A 19,442-nucleotide genomic window follows, 5' to 3' on the forward strand; every position below is an offset into this window, starting at 1 on the left:
TTACAGGAGTAAATTTCTCTTCCTAGGGGTAGATTTCCTCTCTTTTCCTGAGTCATATGTAAGTTGGATGTTTGTACCTCAGAGACTATCTGAATAGGCCAATTTAAATTAGCAATACATAGTGCCTTTTGTAGATTAAAGCCCCCCCCCCCCCCAGAGGGATTTTTGCTCTCATTCTAGTTCCTCCTTAAATTGAATCTTCAGAGGTCACTAGAGAGATACATGTGCACATGATCATCCCTTTGTGTATGTTTGTATGTGTGGGGGTCTTTGGGGTTATTTAAACAAGAATTAGGGACAATGTGGTGCATGGGCTTTTTGTTGGCTAGTACTTCCAGCATCCTCCACCCACAACATTTTTAAAAAATATATTTATATTTTATCCCAAAATACTGTCCCCTAATGCTCTCTTGGCAATGGGAACAATTTCACCATGATTTCCCCATCATCCTGGTAATTTTCAACCTAAGAAAGGCACTGTTTTTAACAGAAAGTGACATGCCTTCCTGTCATTATCTGCAGTAAAGGAGCTTAAAATGACCAGAGGCCTGCCAAAATATGAAAAAAAAAAAACCCCTCCCAATCCTTTAGGTTGTATTGAATGAGTATTTTCTTGTCATTTTTGTTTTTTGTGATTGAAGGGACCTCCAAAAATCCCCCATCCCTTCATGTAAGCACAGTTTCTTATTGCTGTAAGAGGTGAGCATCTGTATTTTAGAATTTCACTTACTAACATCAGTTAAAACCAGAAGTTGGAAAATTATTCTTACGAGCTATAACTCACAAAATTGAGAATTCGGAGAGGTGTTGTTCAAAATGTTAAATGTTTAAACAGTTATTAAAACAATGTCCAAATTCAGATGCAACGAGAAACCGATTTGAACTATTCCCAAGGTTGAGAGTATACAAGCTACAGCAATGATGAATAAGTAATGAGTGCTTGGTCCTTATGCACAGTGAAGATTAATGTCTGAATCAGCACACAGGGCTTAAAGCTGGATTCAAAAATCTTTGGAGCCTGCATCTATTTAAATTTTCATGGGAAATTTAATAATTTTAAAGTTATTTACATATATGTAAATTGGTGTTTTCATTTTGTTTGCCAAAATGCACACAAAATTTGGATTCTGTGTGTAGTGAAAGACTTACTTTGCTAATGAAGCGTGTCCTTGGAGTGATTGAAAAACCAAGTGGGACCAACATGATGAGATACATGAAGACTCAGACGGAGCAAAGAAATGTATGAGACTAGTTACCACAATAATAAACAAGACATATTGCCACATTGTTTTTGCCTCCTTAATGTGCGTATTGTCTTTAAATTTCTGCAAAGCCTTTACAGATTGAAGTCTCAGTCAACCTTGAGACTGATGTACAGAGCTATCACTGTAATTTATATGGTTGCAGGATTCACAACTATCAAATGTATAACCTTTAAGGTCCTTCATAGTTCATTGGGCTCCCTGAGCCATAGTCATTTTGGCTCCTCCTGGTATCTATTATCATTGTGAGTTTTTTTTCTTTTTCCTCCACACAGGGAAAAAAGAAATTTGCCATTCACGCCTATTTTGGCATCTGTCAATCGCTTGATCTGTTACCACCTAGGAACTGTGGCAAAAGGGTCTTTCATTATTACCTTAGTGAAGATTCCACGGATGATACTAATGTATATTCATACACAAGTCAAAGGAAAAGTAAGGAGGGGTTTGTTGCATATATTGGGATTGTTTGGTGAAATTGAGTGAAGAAAAAATTCAGTATAATGTAGGTTTCTTTGTGGGTCAAAGCAAAGGTCTATTTTAGCTCCACACAGCCCCTCTAGGGTCATTTTTATGCCCCAAAGTCCCTGTGATTCCCCCAGTTTTCTTTAGAAAAAGTGAGTCATTTTACCCCCTGAAACCATGAAGCTATCTTGTGCCTGTCATTACCCCCCCTAGCATGCTTTAGTTTTCTTTGTAGGTTTTTATGTTTTTCAAAAAAGCCCATACAGTACTAAATCAGATAAGGAAAGACAAAAGAAGGAGAAAGTAGCTACTTGTGACTCCCTCCCAGATGCCTCTGGGAACTATATTAGACATTGGGGGGAGGGTCTGGGAAGAATTGAACAGACTGAATGTAGGGACGCCACCAAGGTCTCACCAGGTTAGACATAGCCATATGCCACTGGTTGTTGTCCACCTGTAAGCTGAGTAGTTCAGTATTAGGTTTCTCAGTGACAAACCTGATCATTCCAAAAACTAGTCACGCTGAAATTGTGGCCAATAACGTCTTATTCTGCTTCAGTCTATAAGACAGCAAATTTTGTTGTAGAATCAGCACCCCAGAAAACAAAGTTGTAAAGGAAAACTTAGAAGAAAAATGACATTTTCTCTCTAGTAAATAAAAGAATTCCATTATTTAGCTTCTCGAGTTCAAGAAAGAACCATTTCCATGGAGTCGTCAAGTGTAGAAAACAGTGGCGAGGAAGGAATAATTTTTGTTGTTGTTGAGCGCACACTGTTCAATTGCATATTGTCTTTGGACTATTTATGTGTCCATACGTAGTATGAGTTGTATGTGACATTATTCGATCTCTCATGATTTAAAATGTAGTCTGTGTCAAAAAGATAAATTATTGCTATCATGGTACACCCTTTGCAGCCACAGTACTTTGGTGTACTTCAGAAATGAATACAGAGAGAGGATTCCAATGTTCTTGACAGTACTACACGATTTTTAGGAAGTGGTCCAGGAAATAATTCCAGGCACGGTGGGGTTTAGCAGGATTCCTTTGTAGTTTTTTAGGTTGCAGTGCAGAAAAAGATGAATTTTTGGTCACTGTAGAGTTGGGATAATGAATTGTGTGGGCCCCAAGACCTTGTCCAAAGTGCCTGGTGTGGTCCAGAATGTATATAGAGAAATCTGATTTGGAAATCACTGCAGTAACTCTTGCTATGGTTAAGGAACAAGTAGTTGCCTCTTGTTCCTTCTACCACCTGGTTCACATTGAGGTTTCTCTGAATGGACATGTAAACTGGAGGGAGGTTGCACTGAGAGAAAAAGTGGATGATTCAGATGTGTGTCTAGCATCTAGCTACAAGAAGCAGCAAATTAAAACTTGGTTCTATTAGTACAAAAAAAAATACCAGGATAAAATAAAATTTGTATTTGAAGTATGTTGCTATTTGAAAAGTATCCCACATCGTAATATAACTGAGCATGTAACACTTCCTTTCTTCCATTAAAATTTCCTTTCTGTTTTCCTTTCTGCTCCCCTTCTCCTAGGAAAATGCCTGTGCTCGATGTATTCTGAAAGCCTGCATTTGCTGCCTTTGGTGTCTAGAAAAGTGCCTGACTTACTTAAATCAGGTAAGATCTCTTGTCATTTTAAAAAAGAAAAGGCTGGGAAATGGAACCTTAGCCTTGCTTCCAATCAAATTTAAAACGGAGGATGAAATATTTCCCCTGGGATAACCAATTGGTGTGCTACTATTTAAATGCACTTACGTACAGTATATGTAGAGTCTTTGCTTATATTAAGGTACATTGTGATCTCTCAAAGGTCCTTGACTGTATATAAGAGAAAATCTAATAGTTTAGATGAGAAGCCACAGTGATGCAATCAGGTTCAATACTGAAACAAATCTGTGCAGTGATTGACAGGAGAAATCGTAGTATGTGTTTATTGCAGTTTATTGCAGTCTTAACATTTTCCTCCCCTATACAGTATACCTATCCTGCATTTTTCCTTGAAGGAAAAATACAGTGAATTGCAATAGACTAATAATAATTCCATACACAACTGTTTGGTTAGGATTTCCTTTGCAGTTTTACCATTTTTCCTCTTTTGCTCCAACAACATTCTGTCACTATTGTGTGAATACCGTATATACTAGAGTATAAACTGAGTTTTTCAGTCCTTTTTTTAGGCTGAAAAAGGCCCCCTCAGCTTATATTCGAGTCAAAGTTATTCATTATTTTACTCTATTCTTATTATTTTATTACATCTATTATTTTACTCTATTTAATATTATAATTACTATTATATTTACATTATTTTAATCTATTGTTTTATTACATTTCCATTATTTTAATCTATTATTATTACATTTATTATTTTACTCTATTATGACTGTTATGATTACATTTCCATTATTTTATTCTATTATTATTTTTATTATTTTACTCTATTATTATTGGAAGGATACATAAGCACATTTATATTGAAGACAATTAGAATAATGGTTTAATCAGAGTTGGGCAGTCTTATCTTAAATTACAGTTTATGTAAATATTCAAAAAATTTAACCTACGGTTGCCTCAATTAATGTAATTTTATTGGTATCTATTTTTATTTTGAAATTTACCAGTAGCTTCTGCATTTCCCACCCTCGGCTTAACTTGAGTCAATATTTTTTCCCAGTTGTTTTTTTGATAAAATGAGGTGCCTCGGCTTATATCCGGGTTGGCTTATACTTGAGTATATATGAGTAGTTTTGCTTAATGTACTGTTTTTCACATCTGCATACCAGATGTGAGGATATACATCTTTATACATCCATCTCTCCGATCAGTTTTAAGTAGGTAAAATTCCTGAAAAATGAATACATGGAAGTTATCCTACACCCTCCATGCATTTGAAAGCTTAAATCTTCAAACGTAATGGCAATATGCTCTTCCCTCCTCCACTTTATTTTTTCCTGTCCTGTTTCTCTTATTATTTCTCTGAGTAATTCACTGTCATGTATTGCAATTCTGTTAACAAGAGGAGTCTTGTTACACTTGACCTCATGGGTCAGTTCCCAGTTAATATCCAAGAGCTGTATTCAGATGTCATATTACACTATGGTTTAGCAAGATGTGAATATGTGTTCACTGTTTTGCATAAGCAGCTTGAATTCATTCTGAATAGTAATCATTTTACAGTGTGTCACTTCTAATTTTAGAGAGCTTACGTTGAATGATTTGGGGGGAATGACTTGGGATTTGCCTAGCCCTCCAGCTGCTGTTGGACTGCAATTCCCATTATCCCTCACCACTAGTTATTCTTGCAAATTGCAGTCCAAAAACATTGGGAGGGCCATGTGATTTCCACCTACAATTTATGAGAATCTAATGCTTCATGTCTTACTTGAAATAGGTCAAGGTTTAAAATTGTACAAAGCTCCCTCACACGCACATACTCTAATCTGTCTGTAATAATTTGCACCCTGATTTTTATGACTTAGAGAAAGATTAGACACATCAGCCTAAATCTGACTCAGTTTTGACAGAATAAAAATCCCACACAGGTTGTCATTTTGGGTGGTGCTATTTTGCAAAGGGGAACCTCCATTGTATAGTTGTAAAATGTAAATGCCACTTGCATGACAAAGTATTGCAAGTTATCTTTGTGTGAGTTTCAAAATTGTGAAACTGTTTGCACAGTGGAAGTTCAAATCAATCCAAGCCATCAGGGCCATCAGAAATGGTGTTCTCATTTCTATATTAAGTCCCATTGACTTGATTGAATTAGGAATCCAATCTAATATTTTCTTATCTTTTCTTCGTAATCACATGTGTACTAAATGTCACTTGGTGATGAAGGGATCTTCTTGACAAAATTCACATTAATATCTGTGAAGGTATCTAAAAGTGAGGAAGAGGGTGCTTTGAAGACAATTTCCCTGCTTCTTGGCAGGGGTTTGGACTGGATAGCCCACAACGTCTCTGCCAACTATACGATTCTATAAGGTTGGGCAGAAAAGAATCTAACAATTGAAACTACCCTTTTCTTTACCTAGAATGCATACACAGCCACTGCTATCAACAGCACCAACTTCTGCACCTCAGCAAAGGATGCCTTTGTGATACTAGTGGAGAATGCTTTGCGAGTGGCTGCCATAAATACAGTGGGAGACTTCATGCTCTTCCTTGGAAAGGTAGGATTGAGACAAAAATGTTGGGAATTCATATCAGACATTTTGTTTAGGTATATCCAAAGTGGTGTATTCTTGTAGAGTTTTTTTTTTAAAAAAAAACTTAATCTTATGCCAAATAGTTGATTATTTACTTACTCTGTTTTAATGCTTCCTATATTTCCCCTAACAGAGTAGCATTCAAAGTAGTGTTCAAATAAACCATTAAGACAGAATAACCAGCATGATAGATAGTTGATAAAACATTAGCTTAAAATACCAAGGTTAATAAAAAGCCCATCTGAACCAAGTTGTCTTTATCTTGCATAAGAGGCTAAAAAGAAAGATAGCCTCCTGAACCTTTGAGAAAGGAGATTGTTGTGAAGTTGCAAAAAATACCCCTCACACATCCTGACAAATCATGTCAGGACCCAGAAAGCTTTCTTCATTAGCTCATACAATAGTATGTTTGCAGGATCTCTGGAATCAAGTTTAGGCCCATTGTCAGAATAAATGAGTTTTCTGGGGGGAGTAGCACTTTACTTGCACTTTGAATAGTGTCCCAAATATATTGATAGTTAGTACAAATGTTCTAAAATCATCTTAATTTCATATAAGCACTCTTTCTAGTTCATTTAGGACCAACTAATGCCTCTCAAAGACTCCTTGAAGGCAGCCCCACATAAAGTGCATTACAGTAATCCTATTGAGGTACCCAATGTATCATGTATAAATTATGCAGAACGTTTACCTACATGCCACCTATATTTTGTATGCTTTTGTATTTTCCCTTTCTCTTTTGAGTATTTTTTTAAAAAAATAAGGTTCCATGATTTAGTTTGGTTCTGTTGTCAAAGTCAGAATTCATGGTCATCAACTACTGGAAATCCTTTTTTCCCCTTCTCTGTCTGTTGCTGCACATATAGTGGTTGCAACTGCACAGAGCCACTTCAGAAACTTCCAGAAATGTGTGAAGCATTTTTGGTAGGAATCTTATGCTAATGAGGGTCACGCCTTTCCTTCAGTATATTTTTCATCAACTTCAATTACAGTAGGACTAGGAGTCTTTCTGAGCTTCTTTGTGATATCACTTCATCATACTTCTTCACTTTATACTTCCTCTATTATAGTCTCCTCTTAATATTTGTTGACTTCACCATGATTTTTATCTGATCAGATTGTCCCCGGTTTGCCATTGCTGCTAGTGGATGGCTCTCAGAGTCCTATGACATTAAAGCCTGTACTTAAGAAGTGTTCTCAGGGTGAAAGTAAAATACCAATCACTGACAGACATGTAATAGCCTTAGTTATAAGGATAATAAATTTAATGGGGGCATTGGAACTATTAATTAAAAGCTGAAATTAACAGGAAGCTGAATTTCTGCCGTGATATTAGATTGCAGGATCTAAAGAATGCTCCCTGCTCCCAATAAGCTTGTATTCTTATGCCTTTATTTCCAATTTGAAGAGAAGTCAAAGGGTGATTGATTTTGACCATTTCAATTAATAGACTGGGGAGGAACTGGCTAGGAAGTAAAAGAGTTAAAAGAATAGTGAAAAGAGGACCTTATTTTGATGATTTTCCCCTACAGTCCCCAATTTTTAAAAACATTTTTCAAAGTGCATTTCTTTTACTCTGGACAAGAGGCCACTCTCAGGATAAAACATGCAGAAACAGTAGTTTTCAGTTGGGAGAGGTTTGACAAGAGTGTGTTTTATTACCTACCTGTTGAATTTAAATGCAGAAACATCTTATCTATACAGAAAGCAGATACTCAGAAGCTGGAGGTGTGAAAATGGCGGTGGGGGGGTGGGGGAAATCAGTAATATAAGAAATACAGAAAATAGCAAAGACTTTGAATGCCTACTGAGGAAAGTTAAGGAGGGATTGTAAAATCAGAATTACAGCTCAATATTTTAAAAATCAAAACAAATATTGAAGGGTAGATATGAGGGAGCTAGATAAAATCCTCAAATGCAGAAATTGAATACATAAGGATAATCCATGCCATATTTCAATATATGGTTATGAAAAATGAATGTAGAAAAAATCTGACAGGGAGAAAAATTAACTCATTTAAAATGTAGTGTTTTGTGAGAATTATGGATTACCAAAAACACGAATAAAAGGATGTAAGGGCAGATCAAATCTTAACTCTTCAGTAGAAGTCAAAATGACTAAGCTGTGGCTATTGTACTTTGGGCATATCATAGGATGACATGCATCACTTTTTGACGTTATGATGAAAGTAGTATGGGAAGAAATAGTCTCTAATATGTGTGGATGGACTTAATCAAGGAAGCCATAGCCTTAATTGCAAGACGAAAAGCAGGTCAGGTTAATAACAGGATCTCATGGACGTTTTTTCTTCAGAGAATTGCAGTCTGTTAAAGCCAACCCGACAGCATGTAACCACAATAATAAAATGCTTCACAATAATAGACTTGAGAATCAAACATGCTTAAATCCGTGCTATGGCTCCGAGGTACCTGTTATAAATTATCCTTTCTCATTATTCACATTAATTCATTGATTTACACTAGAACCAACTTTGTTTCTGAAAGGAGAATGTGTAATTCTACAAATAAACAAGTCAATAAATCGCAGTAGGAGAAAGTGAATAATTAGATATAATGGCCTTAAGCGTATTGGACTGCACAGTGAGGTTTCCTTGAAATGGATGTGCCATGTACTATCAAAGGCCTTGAGACAATCCTTGAGATGGTGAGATGGGTACATTTCTCAAATGGGTGAAAAGGACACAGTAAGATGAAATGAAACTAGCACTGCATAACTGTCCCTCACTGTTAGTTAAATATGCTGCCCCTATCAAGCACTTTGTTTTTTTAGCTTAAGCCAGGTTTCAAAATCAAGTAGAATGTTTTTTCACATGATTCACTCATTTTAAACACCAGGATTCACACTTGAAAATTTATTTTAAATATTTTCATTAAATTAGGATTTTGGGGTAGATATTTCCAAAAGAAATGTTAGAAAACTTGCATTGCCTTTCTAAAAGATATATTAAAGATAGAGCAAAAGTCATAGAATCAAACTAATCTTCCTTTCACAAATGAGGGAAAATTTTGAGGAACATAGATATTTTTCAGACTCTGGTGTCTGCAGAAAATAATTTCTTCTTTGTGGTCTCTGTGAATCACACAACTGTGGGTATACTGCGCATCGTCAATGAAGATTATGAACCCTATTCACCCCCATGATCAGAGACTAGCTTCTATGTGTCATCCGGCTACAGCTTTCCCAATTGCTCGCCAGAACTGAGGGTCTTGCTTACTGATGCTCAGTTTCCTACAGACAGTCTGTAGGTCCTTCAAATGTCCACAGCATTGGGGCTCAAGGTCAAACAATCTATGCAGTTCATTGATGACCCACAGATGCCCTAAGGGTAGCCTCTCCTGCTGCATACTTTCCATTCTCTCCTAACTTGCTGCAAGTGATGAAAGCATCCTCGTCCAAGCACCTACTTCAAGGAAAGTAGAGACTTGGTACCGATTATTTTGACTTGTCATAGCTTTCACACCATCCAAAGCCAAACTCCATCATTGTGGACAAGACTCAGTCCCGCTCAAGCCAATGCCTTCATTTTGTACTGGTAGACAAGGAGAATAAAAATATCAATGCTATTGGAAGGAAGATCTACTCTGCCACTGCATTGTTGGCCCACATTTCAACCTATAGAGCCTGCATGGTAAACCAGAGAAATCTGTGAGACTCTATTGCTCCTTTCTTTGACTGTTTGGATGATGAGGTCAAAACTGCACTGTTCATCTTCCAGCAAGAGCTCTGTTCTTGGTGCATCACTGGTTTCAGTTTTTGAAGCACACAGCTATCACTGCTGGTAAAATGCTGGCTCATGTGGTGGCAATTTGCCGTCATACTTGGCTTCACTCATCCAGCCTCTTATCTTCTGCCAGGATGGTCATTGAAGACCTTCCTTTCGATGATACTGGTATATTTAATGAATCTACAGATTCTAAACTGAAGAATAACCAGGAGAATTTGATGGCTGCAGAGGGGGCTTGGAATGGATTTCATGGACTGCACTTTTTCTGTCCCTGACTTATATCAGTTATTGGCAAATATTGGCCTCACTGAGTGATCACTCCTACAGCAATCTGTTTGGAACCCCCAGTTGTTAGCAGACCTTGTTTCATGTCAACATCAAAAATCTCAACTCACATTTGGATGTTCTATAGATGTTTGGTGTAGATGATTCAAGAAAAGGTGATCCTGTAGGTAACCTTGTCCCAAACCAATGTAGAGCTTTAAAGATCATAACCAATGCTTTGTACTTTTATTCCCATATTGCCCAGGAGTAGCATTAGAAACAAAATTCTGTCAATTTTTAATTTAAACCTACCTCTCATCACTAACAAAAATAGAATAAATTAGTCACATTTAAAAATCAATCTTAGTAAGAGAAAACTCGGCAACACTGAAACGCTCATAATGTTTCTAGTCAACTAGAATCTGTGTTTGTTCTCTTTAGGTCCTAATTGTTTGCAGCACAGGCTTGGCAGGGATCATGCTGCTGAATTACCAGCGAGACTACACAGTATGGGTCCTGCCACTTATCATTGTCTGCCTGTTTGCATTCTTGGTTGCTCACTGCTTCCTGTCGATTTATGAAATGGTCGTGGATGTCCTTTTCTTATGTTTTGCCATTGACACTAAATATAATGATGGCAGCCCAGGGAAGGAGTTTTATATGGACAAAGTTCTTATGGTAAGTGTCTTTTCACATTCTGTACCTATCCAATATTTAAATATGAGGAGCTATAAAGTGGAGAAACTGCTAGAGTAGTGCCTGTTGATTTTACACACACTAAAGACCGCTATTCTGATTTTCTTGATTTGGGTTTGAGTTTGATACTGACTATTGATATTGATTAGGATTTGGGAGTGGAACATTTTACATCCAACATACAGGAGAATGCTTGAAAGCATCCATATCAAGGCCAGCAGTTTCTTTAAGAGTCCCATACAGCAAGCAGTTGCATTATGGAAGACACATGACATTTTTTTCAGTTAAAATTTAAAAGGTGCCCTGAGACATGATGTAGTGTCTTCGGTATAAAATCCAAATGCAGTCATATTTGGCTTTTCAGTATCGTCTTCAATTTTTGTTGTGGTTTAAATCACTGCTTCTTAAACTGTTGGTCCTGACCACAAATGGGGACATGTTGGGATCATGAAAAATTTGGAAGCAGTAAATGTTTCTAAAGGGCACCATTTACACAAATCTGTTAGCAATGGTGCACAGGGTTTGCAGTGGAGTCTGCAGAAGATGCTTCAGCTGTACTCCACAAAAATGATAATTAACTTACCATATTTAGCAAGCCTTGCAAATGTTGGTCTATTATCAGTAAAGTTTTGATTTTTATACCTATTTTCTGTACCTGTATTCCTGGACTCATGTAAAAACTTCTCAGGCGGAAAGGAATCATGAGTGGAAAAAGTTTAAGAACCCCCGGTTAAAATGACTAAGTGAAACAGCACTAGGGACAGTCTTTGAACCACAAGAATCACTGCCTTGGAGAAGGTTAGCCATTTTATCCTGGAATTTGTGATATAGAAAAATGATGCAGGACTTTTCCCCAACTGTTATTTTAGGAATTTGTGGAGAACAGCAGAAAAGCAATGAAAGAAGCTGGCAGGGGAGGTGGACCTGAAGGCAGGGAACTCAAACCAATGGTAGGTTCGAGAGAAGAGATGGCTGCTCTCTTCCAGGAGTTTCACTTGTACTTCCTGTCCCTTTCCATTTTCACTGACTGTGCTACTTCAGGAGAAGTCTTTGTCATTTGTGTCACTCAGGATGTTTTGCTTTTTCTGTTTGTGAGCTTGCCTATCACCTGGATGGCAGAGTTTTTGTCACAGCTGAGACCATCTCCCATAAAAGTAAGCTGAAAGGAACTGTATCTTCATTCTTTTGCAATGTTTCTGTAACCTCAGAGCGCAACAGTAAAGATGTCTAATAGTATTGACAGTGCCCTAGGGGCTGGACACATGCAGGAGAAATAGTCCTTGCCTTGAAGGACTCCTGTTATAAAGCACAACCAACAAAGTACTTGTGTGCCCTTTCTGTGATGTTATTTTTGTGCCTGAATTCAATGTTGATGGGCCTGGCATAATGTGTGCTAACCTCTTGTTAAAATGTATGGGCCAACACTGAGTAGATAATTGTATTATGGCCACATTTGTGAATCTTTTAACTTCAAAGAGCAAAAATTGTAAATATGAGTATTCACTACCATTCTGCTTACTGTAACTGAATTTCTAGTATCTGTGGTTGTGGAGATCAGTGATGATTCAGAATGAGAGCTGTTTCACTTCCCCGATTATTTCCACTAAATAAACAAGTTCTATTTAACCTGGTTTTAGCACTCATTTCAAAGGGTAATCATCCCCACCAACCAAGGAAGTGGATACAGTTACTCCTTTCAACCTGCTAAAGTAATATTTCTTGTGTTCTGTTTTCCCTTCTCTCCTTGTCATTCTTTTTTCTGTATTTTGATGTTGTGTCTTATAGAAAAATATGGCTTTCTCAGTTTCAAACTCTTCCTTGTTTTACTTTCAAAGGGAATCACTTTTTAAAAGTAAGCCATCACATTCTCAGATATCAGAAAAGTCAAAAAACTGTAAAACAAAATTGAGCTATTTGTGTATTTTGTTGTGATATTGAAGTCAAAACATCTACAGTGTACATACTGCCTCTTTCATCCAGTTGGGTCATTTGGGAGTTAGCTTATATGATATATTTAGAGCAAAAAAAAAATCAGTCATAGAAACTGACTTGGGTTAAGTAACCTAAACACATTGTCTAATAATGCACAAATGAAACTTCTACAACTTTCATAATATCCCACAATGAGCTAAGAACAGGTAGTGAATATATGAGAAAAGAAGAATCATTGGGAGCAATAGAAGATGCTGGAAATATTAGATCATATATTGTATCTTTTAGTAGAATGATTGTTCCCTTTTTGCACAACAGCTTTGGTTGTGTTTATCATGGTGGTACAAGTGGAAATAAGATGGGTGCTGACATAGAGAGAGGTTGCTGCAGAAATTTGCGACATGCAAATTTAGTTCTTTTTGGTTACAGACTCTCATTTTAAACTGGTTGCCATTTGTTGTTAAATCTGAACCAAACTACAGTTCCATCAAGCCATGGTTTAAGCAATGGTTTGTGGTCATGGCCTTTTAACTAACCTGTTTGAAGTGCCCTGAGTTTGGGAGGTGGGTGCTTCCAGTCTCTTTGTCACATCGACATCAAAGGATAAAAGAAGAGGACCACACTGACTCAAAGCTTTAATGCCATAACATTAAACCATCATTTGCTGTTCTATCTGAGTGAAACCATTATTGTAACGCCAATCAATTTCAAACTGTGGTAACAAAACAGCACCTAGAATAGGAGAAATGACAAGAAAATGTAGATGCTTTAAACCAGTGCTTCTCAACCGGTGGGTCCCCAGATGTTTTGGCCTTCAATTCCCAGAAGTCCTAACAGCTAGGATTTCTGAGAGTTGTAGGCAAAAACACCTGGGGACCCACAGGTTGAGAACCACTGCTTTAAACCTATGTTTGACTTTATTTTCCTGTCTTATGGTAAAGCAGAGTTTTAACATCTGTCTCTGTGTGTGAGAGAAAAAATGTATGTTTTGGCACCCATAGGGTTGGTATGTCAGTCCTCTGTGTTAAGAGAGGTAATAAATTGCTTGCGTGTATATTTTCCAAGACATCTGTATCAAATCAAAGATCTGAGGAGAAAAAAACAGTGGTCAAATTGTTTTCATCTAATGATGTGCTTCCATAGCAAGTGTATGTATAGCCTAAGTATAGTATAGCAAATGCCATGTATTGAATAGATATGGGTGAAAGCAGAATATTATATGATATAGGTCTTTGGTCTCACCTAGCACAAGTCCTTTTAGTTCTGTTCATGGAAAGTCATGCCTAGATGTGTCCTATCATAACATTACACTGGTACTATGTATATTAAAACAATATTCTGTATCTGAAACTCCCCTTATTCTTTAGCAGACCGAATATTGTTTTATATTTGCTTTCTCGAACTTTGCCTGCAGATAACTTTTCCGAAATTCTTCTGTTCCTTTATACTAATGTTTTTCCATATATGTAAACATGGATTTCTTATTCACCATCTAAAATTTTTACATATAACTTTCTTGTCTTTTTTGTCCTAGGCTTCTGGAGCAAGTTCATCTTGAAGCTAGCCAGCCATTATGGAAACCATTGACATTCCAAAACAATATCTATCTTATCTATCTATCTCTATATATATCTATATATATATATATTATTTAAAAAGCAGCCAAAATCAGAGAAAAGGAACAGGGATTTAATACTTTTTTAATGATTATTTTTGTGAAACATGTACTCTTTTCATACGGGTGGCTTTTACAAGCAACTTTTATCATTGCTCCATTTAAAAATCTAATCATTGTGGTTTGTGCAATGTTATGATTGTAAAAATATTGAGATATTTCATAATTTAGAGAAGGGTAACATAATATTTGAAAGGTATTGTGCAAGAATGCAGATTTGAAATAACAAGTGGGTCAAATAATTTCCCCTCCTGGTTATTTTTAATGAGCATAACACTTTAAAACTCAATGGATAATGACTGTTTTGAGGGGAGAAATCCTTCATAAAATTTATTTTCTTTTTTAGAACTGGAATGAATAATACATTAATCATGTTGGGTTTTGCTTGCTCTTTTTCAATGGGATTCTAATAGGATTCACAAAGTTCAGCCTATCCAGTTTTTTTTTCATTAACACATTTGACAATTTCTATCTAATGCATTAAAAAAAACCTAACCAACTCCTCAGGTATTTAGATATTGAGACAGCCCCTGAATCTGTGAAGGACAAACTTAAAGGCATATGAGGGAGGACGAGTTTTATATGCAACTTTTGTCCTGTGTTACTTTAGTTTTCCCCTTGAATTTAATATTGTCCTTTGCACTCCATTGTTCTTTTCAATTACGCAAATTCTTTAAATAAGTGGATGAATAACAGACATCTAAAGCTCAGCCTTAGCTCTGCTCTGTCATCCATGACTACATGGAAAGATGCTAGGAGAAAAGAGAAAAGCTGTACAACTATACAAAAAAAAGTACTGTAAGTCATTTATTTGTTTTCTTTACTGTTGACATCATTTCTTGGTCATGTTTCAGTATATGTTTTCTAATTAATGGAGTGTTGTGGGAAAGAGCAGGTAAATATCTTCTTAAAATGTCACTGCCTTAGTATCTACCATAGTTCTTAGAGCCTCTGTACATTCATGCTCATAGTATCGGAGAGCCACATGAATACTTCAGAAGCTTCCAGAAAGCAATATTTCTGTCTTGCTTATTTTTCCACATTTCTAGGGTTTAATTTAGCATATCTAAATTATTTTAGGAGTAAAGTGGATTTTACAGTGGCCCAAACTGTGTGTTAAAATACCAGATTCCTACTAAGTATAGAGAGGGAGATATTTAAACTGCATCAAAGGTACAGGGCGAACTGTGGATTATTTTTTTCTCTTCCCAGAGTACTAGTCTTTATTGTCCTTCCTGCCCTCACAATGTTTTCCTGTGCTTACATCCTGTCAGGGGAAAGAGAGGTGGAAGAAAAAGTGTAGGTGGAAGAAGCATTCAGCAATCTCTCGTCCCCATGCATGCTGCACTTTAAGTCCTCCCTTCTTTCTAGTGCCTAAGAATTCAATGCAGCCCCATTTAAATACCCAGACCATTTCTAGTCATTCACCTTTGTGTTGTAAGAACACATAGGAATGCCATTTAGGTCTCTTAATTCAAAGAATGTATGTTCTTCAATCATGCTAAATGACCATTCTGGAAAACATTTCTTACTTTTTGGTTCTGTGGCAATAGAACTTTTAATTGTGTTAGTGCCACACAAAAACAAATTGATCAGTGATGACATTTGATATATAGTAGATATCTTCATTCTACTTGCACCTGGGAGGTGATCTTGAAACGTTTATGTGAGTGGATTCTCTTGGTAATGGACAGATTAACGCTCTAATGCCCTTGTAAGACAGTGCTCATTTTTGGTCTAAAATACTGTAATTTGAATTTGTACAATGGAGTGAAATGAAGCCTTTCAGTTTTCTACTCCTGATTTGCTTTCAAGACTTGGTCTAGTGCTCATTCATTGCAAGGTCAAATCAAAGTGCACATGGCTTCTCTCTGTAATGAGATGAGTTGAGAGTCTCCAGATATCCAAACTTCCATATAGTCAAACATTCTGATGTGTAGATTTTGGACTACACCTACCATATATACAGCCATTGGGACCATAGGAACCGCAGTGTTAAGACCCTCTGGAGCACCTCAGTAGCTATATCTGTTAGGGAGAATGGTCGGAAATAATTTAGAATGCTGGCTAGTTCTTTATATAGATTCCATAGACCAACATATGAGGTAGTAATGCTGTTCCAGGAAGGTACAACATTAAACTGCAAATTCTTGATGTGAGGAGTTACATACTTGAAGACTCTGATTACACACCCAAAAATCATTACATATGGAAAGCTGACTTGTTAAGTAGATTGTTATTGGAATCCTTCTCTCAGATATGGTTTACTATTTTACATGCAGGCTGCATTTGTTGCTGCTGTTGTTTGTTTGTTTGTTTGTTTGGGCAATGAATGTTTGCCACTTTGTTACTTTTGTCTGTAAACTGCCCTGAGTCGTCCCTTTGGTGAGATAGGGTAGATTATAAATAAAACTATTATTATTATTATTATTATTATTATTATTATTATTATTATTATTATAGTAGACCATCACATTCACTGGGGTTAGGCACAGAGGACCACTCAAGAAGTGAATGAAAACCCCTATTAAAAACACTATATTTTTTATCTGAAAGAACATTGTAGGCATTTGTAGGTCCTCCAGCACTCTATTCAAAAGTTGGTCATAGAATCATGCAGAAGGACTTACAAATATCTAGCAAAGCATCTCCCTAGGAATCTATAGGTCATCTAGTGCAACTTTGTGGTCAGAATCTGACTGAAATTGACATAGAGACTCCTAGAATAAAATCCTCGAATAATCAAATCCATAAAAGTCAAACCCACAAATATGGAGGCTGACCTTTTAGCGGAAAATGTTTAACTGTGATGTTCCCACATCCAATGCCCTGAAGTAATATAGTTACAGAACAATTTTGCTCAGCTTGTCTGTTGTTTGTGTAGGCAATGCTATTGAGCATAGCCTGTAGCCCTCCAGGCTTTGGGACTTCAACTCCCAGAAGCTCTAGCTAGCTTGTCCAATGGCCAGGAATTCTGGGAGCTGAAGTCTAAAACACCTGGATGGCCACAGGTTTTGTAGGCCTGCTACAGTGTGTAGATAAATCAGAACAGCAGAAACACGATCACAATTGCTTTCCAGAAGGTTCCAAAGTTTGACAGGGCTTGGTCCCTATCAGCATGGATGGTCAGAGGCCTTTTGAAGAGCTTCATTGCTGGTTGGTAGCTTCCATTTTATCCAGTAACAAGAACTTGTCCATATTTTGTGTGTTAAATTCCTTTCTTCATTCCTGAAACTTAATTCATAATGAATGCTAGTATTCCATTGTTTGGCTTCTTGTAATGGTAAATGCTTATAGTGTAATTGCAGAGAATAATTTCATGATCTGTTTATGCTATATATTCCTTTTTGTTACAATTTTTTTAAGAAAACTATTTTTGTTAATGTAAAGTTAAATATTTCAGAGCAGAATTTTTAAACTTTATTGCACTAAATGCAAATGTGGAGAAGAGAGAAGTAATGCCTCAACAGGTGGATCACTCCTTAAGAAAACCTTTTTGAAAAAGAGAGCTGTTGTTCTAGGTAAGCTTAGCTAAATGGTTACAGAAATGGGTGAAGGGACACCCAATAGAGCTGAATGGCCACCAATGTTTATGTTGTTTTCTGTTTTGATTTTTTTAAAAAAAAAACAAATGGCTGTTTTGATTCTGTGCTTCCTTTAAAGGATCATTTTTTTTAATTGCTGCTGAAGGAAACATAGCATTCTGTAATTAATTGGTGGTCTTTGCTGTGTAACTAAAATGCTTCAGTTTCATTTTTTTATCAATCATCTGACATCTAAATCTTTTCAGACTACTTGCAATAAAATTCAGGACAGTTGAGAAAAAGCAGAATCCTTTCTTTATCAGTCACAGAAACCAATTGTGGAAGTGCATTTTAAGACTAGCAAACTAGATTGGCCTCTGTTCCTGCTAGCACCTTCATGACACCTGTTGAACATGACCAGCGTGAATCGTGATACTTCATTAGGTCTGTTGGTTGAAATGCTTGTGTGTTAGCAGGAACCAAGGCATTAGTCTAGGCTTAAACTAGAGCACTGCTTTAAATCTCTTTCAATGTATATATTACATGTTACTGTAAGAATATTTAGAAGGAGAGTTAAGAGGAGCCTTAATTTGGGGAAGGAAGTACAGTGGCTCTGCTGTAAAACTGGACTTCAGACAGAGTCTGCTTACGTCAATGTATTTGGCAACAACAGAAAGAAACCTGGGCTCAGCTGCTTGAAAACTACAGACGCTGGATTCCAAAGCAAGGAAAGTGGTGGGTCACTTATTGTGGCTCCACTGAGGTTAATTCCCATTAACCTCAGCTTCAGAAATCATCCTTCAAGACAGGAGGCACAGATTTGGCTCACTTTGATATCATCGAAACTCCTGCTTTGCCAGGTTCCACAAGCCTGTGTTTCTTGCTTTCCCTTAGGAAGAGAGATGATTTTTGGTTTGAACTTGCAACTAGAATTGTAATCAGAAACTAAAATTTTGTATTTTTGTATACCTTGATTGTGCAGCATTTTTATATACAGGTCCTGTTTTACAAATAAATTTGGTTTCTTAACATGGTGTCTAAAACCTTCTGTGGCTAATGCTTCCCTAAGGTAGCTGTGTTCTTTAAAAAACAATTCTCCGCAGGTTGGAGAGAGTACACAAAAGTGTGCCCAGGTTTTCATCTACAACAGGGGTTCCCAAACTAAGACCCGTGGGACGAATGTAGCCCTCCAAGGTCCTTTATCCACCTCCTAACCTAAACTTTAGACTTTGGGTCACCCTATACTGAAATGACTTGAAGGCACACAACAACAACAATATTAATTAACTTGACTATCTCAGCAGCAAGAACCAGGCCCACACTTCCCATTCAAATCCTGGCAAGTTTATTGATTGATGGTTTACCATCCTGTGGGAGGCTTCTCTCGTGTACCCACATGAGAAGCTAGAGTTCGACAGACGGGAGCTTACCCCACTCCCCAGATTCAAACCGCCAACCTGTCAGTTGACTATCCTGCCAGCACAAGGGTTTAAGCAATTGCACCACCAGGGGCTCCTGCAATGATACAGCTAAGTAAATTAATTATGTTATTAAGGGGGGATTGTAAATAAAACCCCAGATTTTTAAAAGAAGGAAAAGATACTGTAAGCATGTACAATTTTGCAGTATTGTGCAGTTTTACTATGTTTTTTAATGTTTTACCCTTTCT

General features: G+C 36.9%; 1 protein-coding gene across 2 annotated transcripts in view; it reads left to right on the forward strand.

Moving 5' to 3' along the window:
- Positions 1–18,802, forward strand: part of SLC44A1 (solute carrier family 44 member 1) — a 99,177-nt gene extending 80,375 nt beyond the window's left edge. Inside the window, exons 11-16 of one of the 2 annotated variants that reach the window (XM_060762568.2) lie at positions 1,538–1,694; positions 3,265–3,348; positions 5,763–5,900; positions 10,388–10,624; positions 11,512–11,592; positions 14,109–18,802. In XM_060762568.2, coding sequence (XP_060618551.1) covers positions 1,538–1,694; positions 3,265–3,348; positions 5,763–5,900; positions 10,388–10,624; positions 11,512–11,592; positions 14,109–14,132 — 721 coding nt within the window. In that variant the 3' untranslated portion in view covers positions 14,133–18,802. Of the gene's footprint in view, positions 1–1,537; positions 1,695–3,264; positions 3,349–5,762; positions 5,901–10,387; positions 10,625–11,511; positions 12,398–14,108 lie in introns of those variants that run through there. The other variant, XM_060762567.2, reaches the window with a different exon arrangement.
- The last annotated feature ends 640 nt before the right edge of the window (positions 18,803–19,442 follow it).

This window comes from Anolis sagrei, chromosome 2 (assembly GCF_037176765.1).
Source record: "Anolis sagrei isolate rAnoSag1 chromosome 2, rAnoSag1.mat, whole genome shotgun sequence".
Taxonomy (NCBI): Eukaryota; Metazoa; Chordata; class Lepidosauria; order Squamata; family Dactyloidae; genus Anolis; species Anolis sagrei.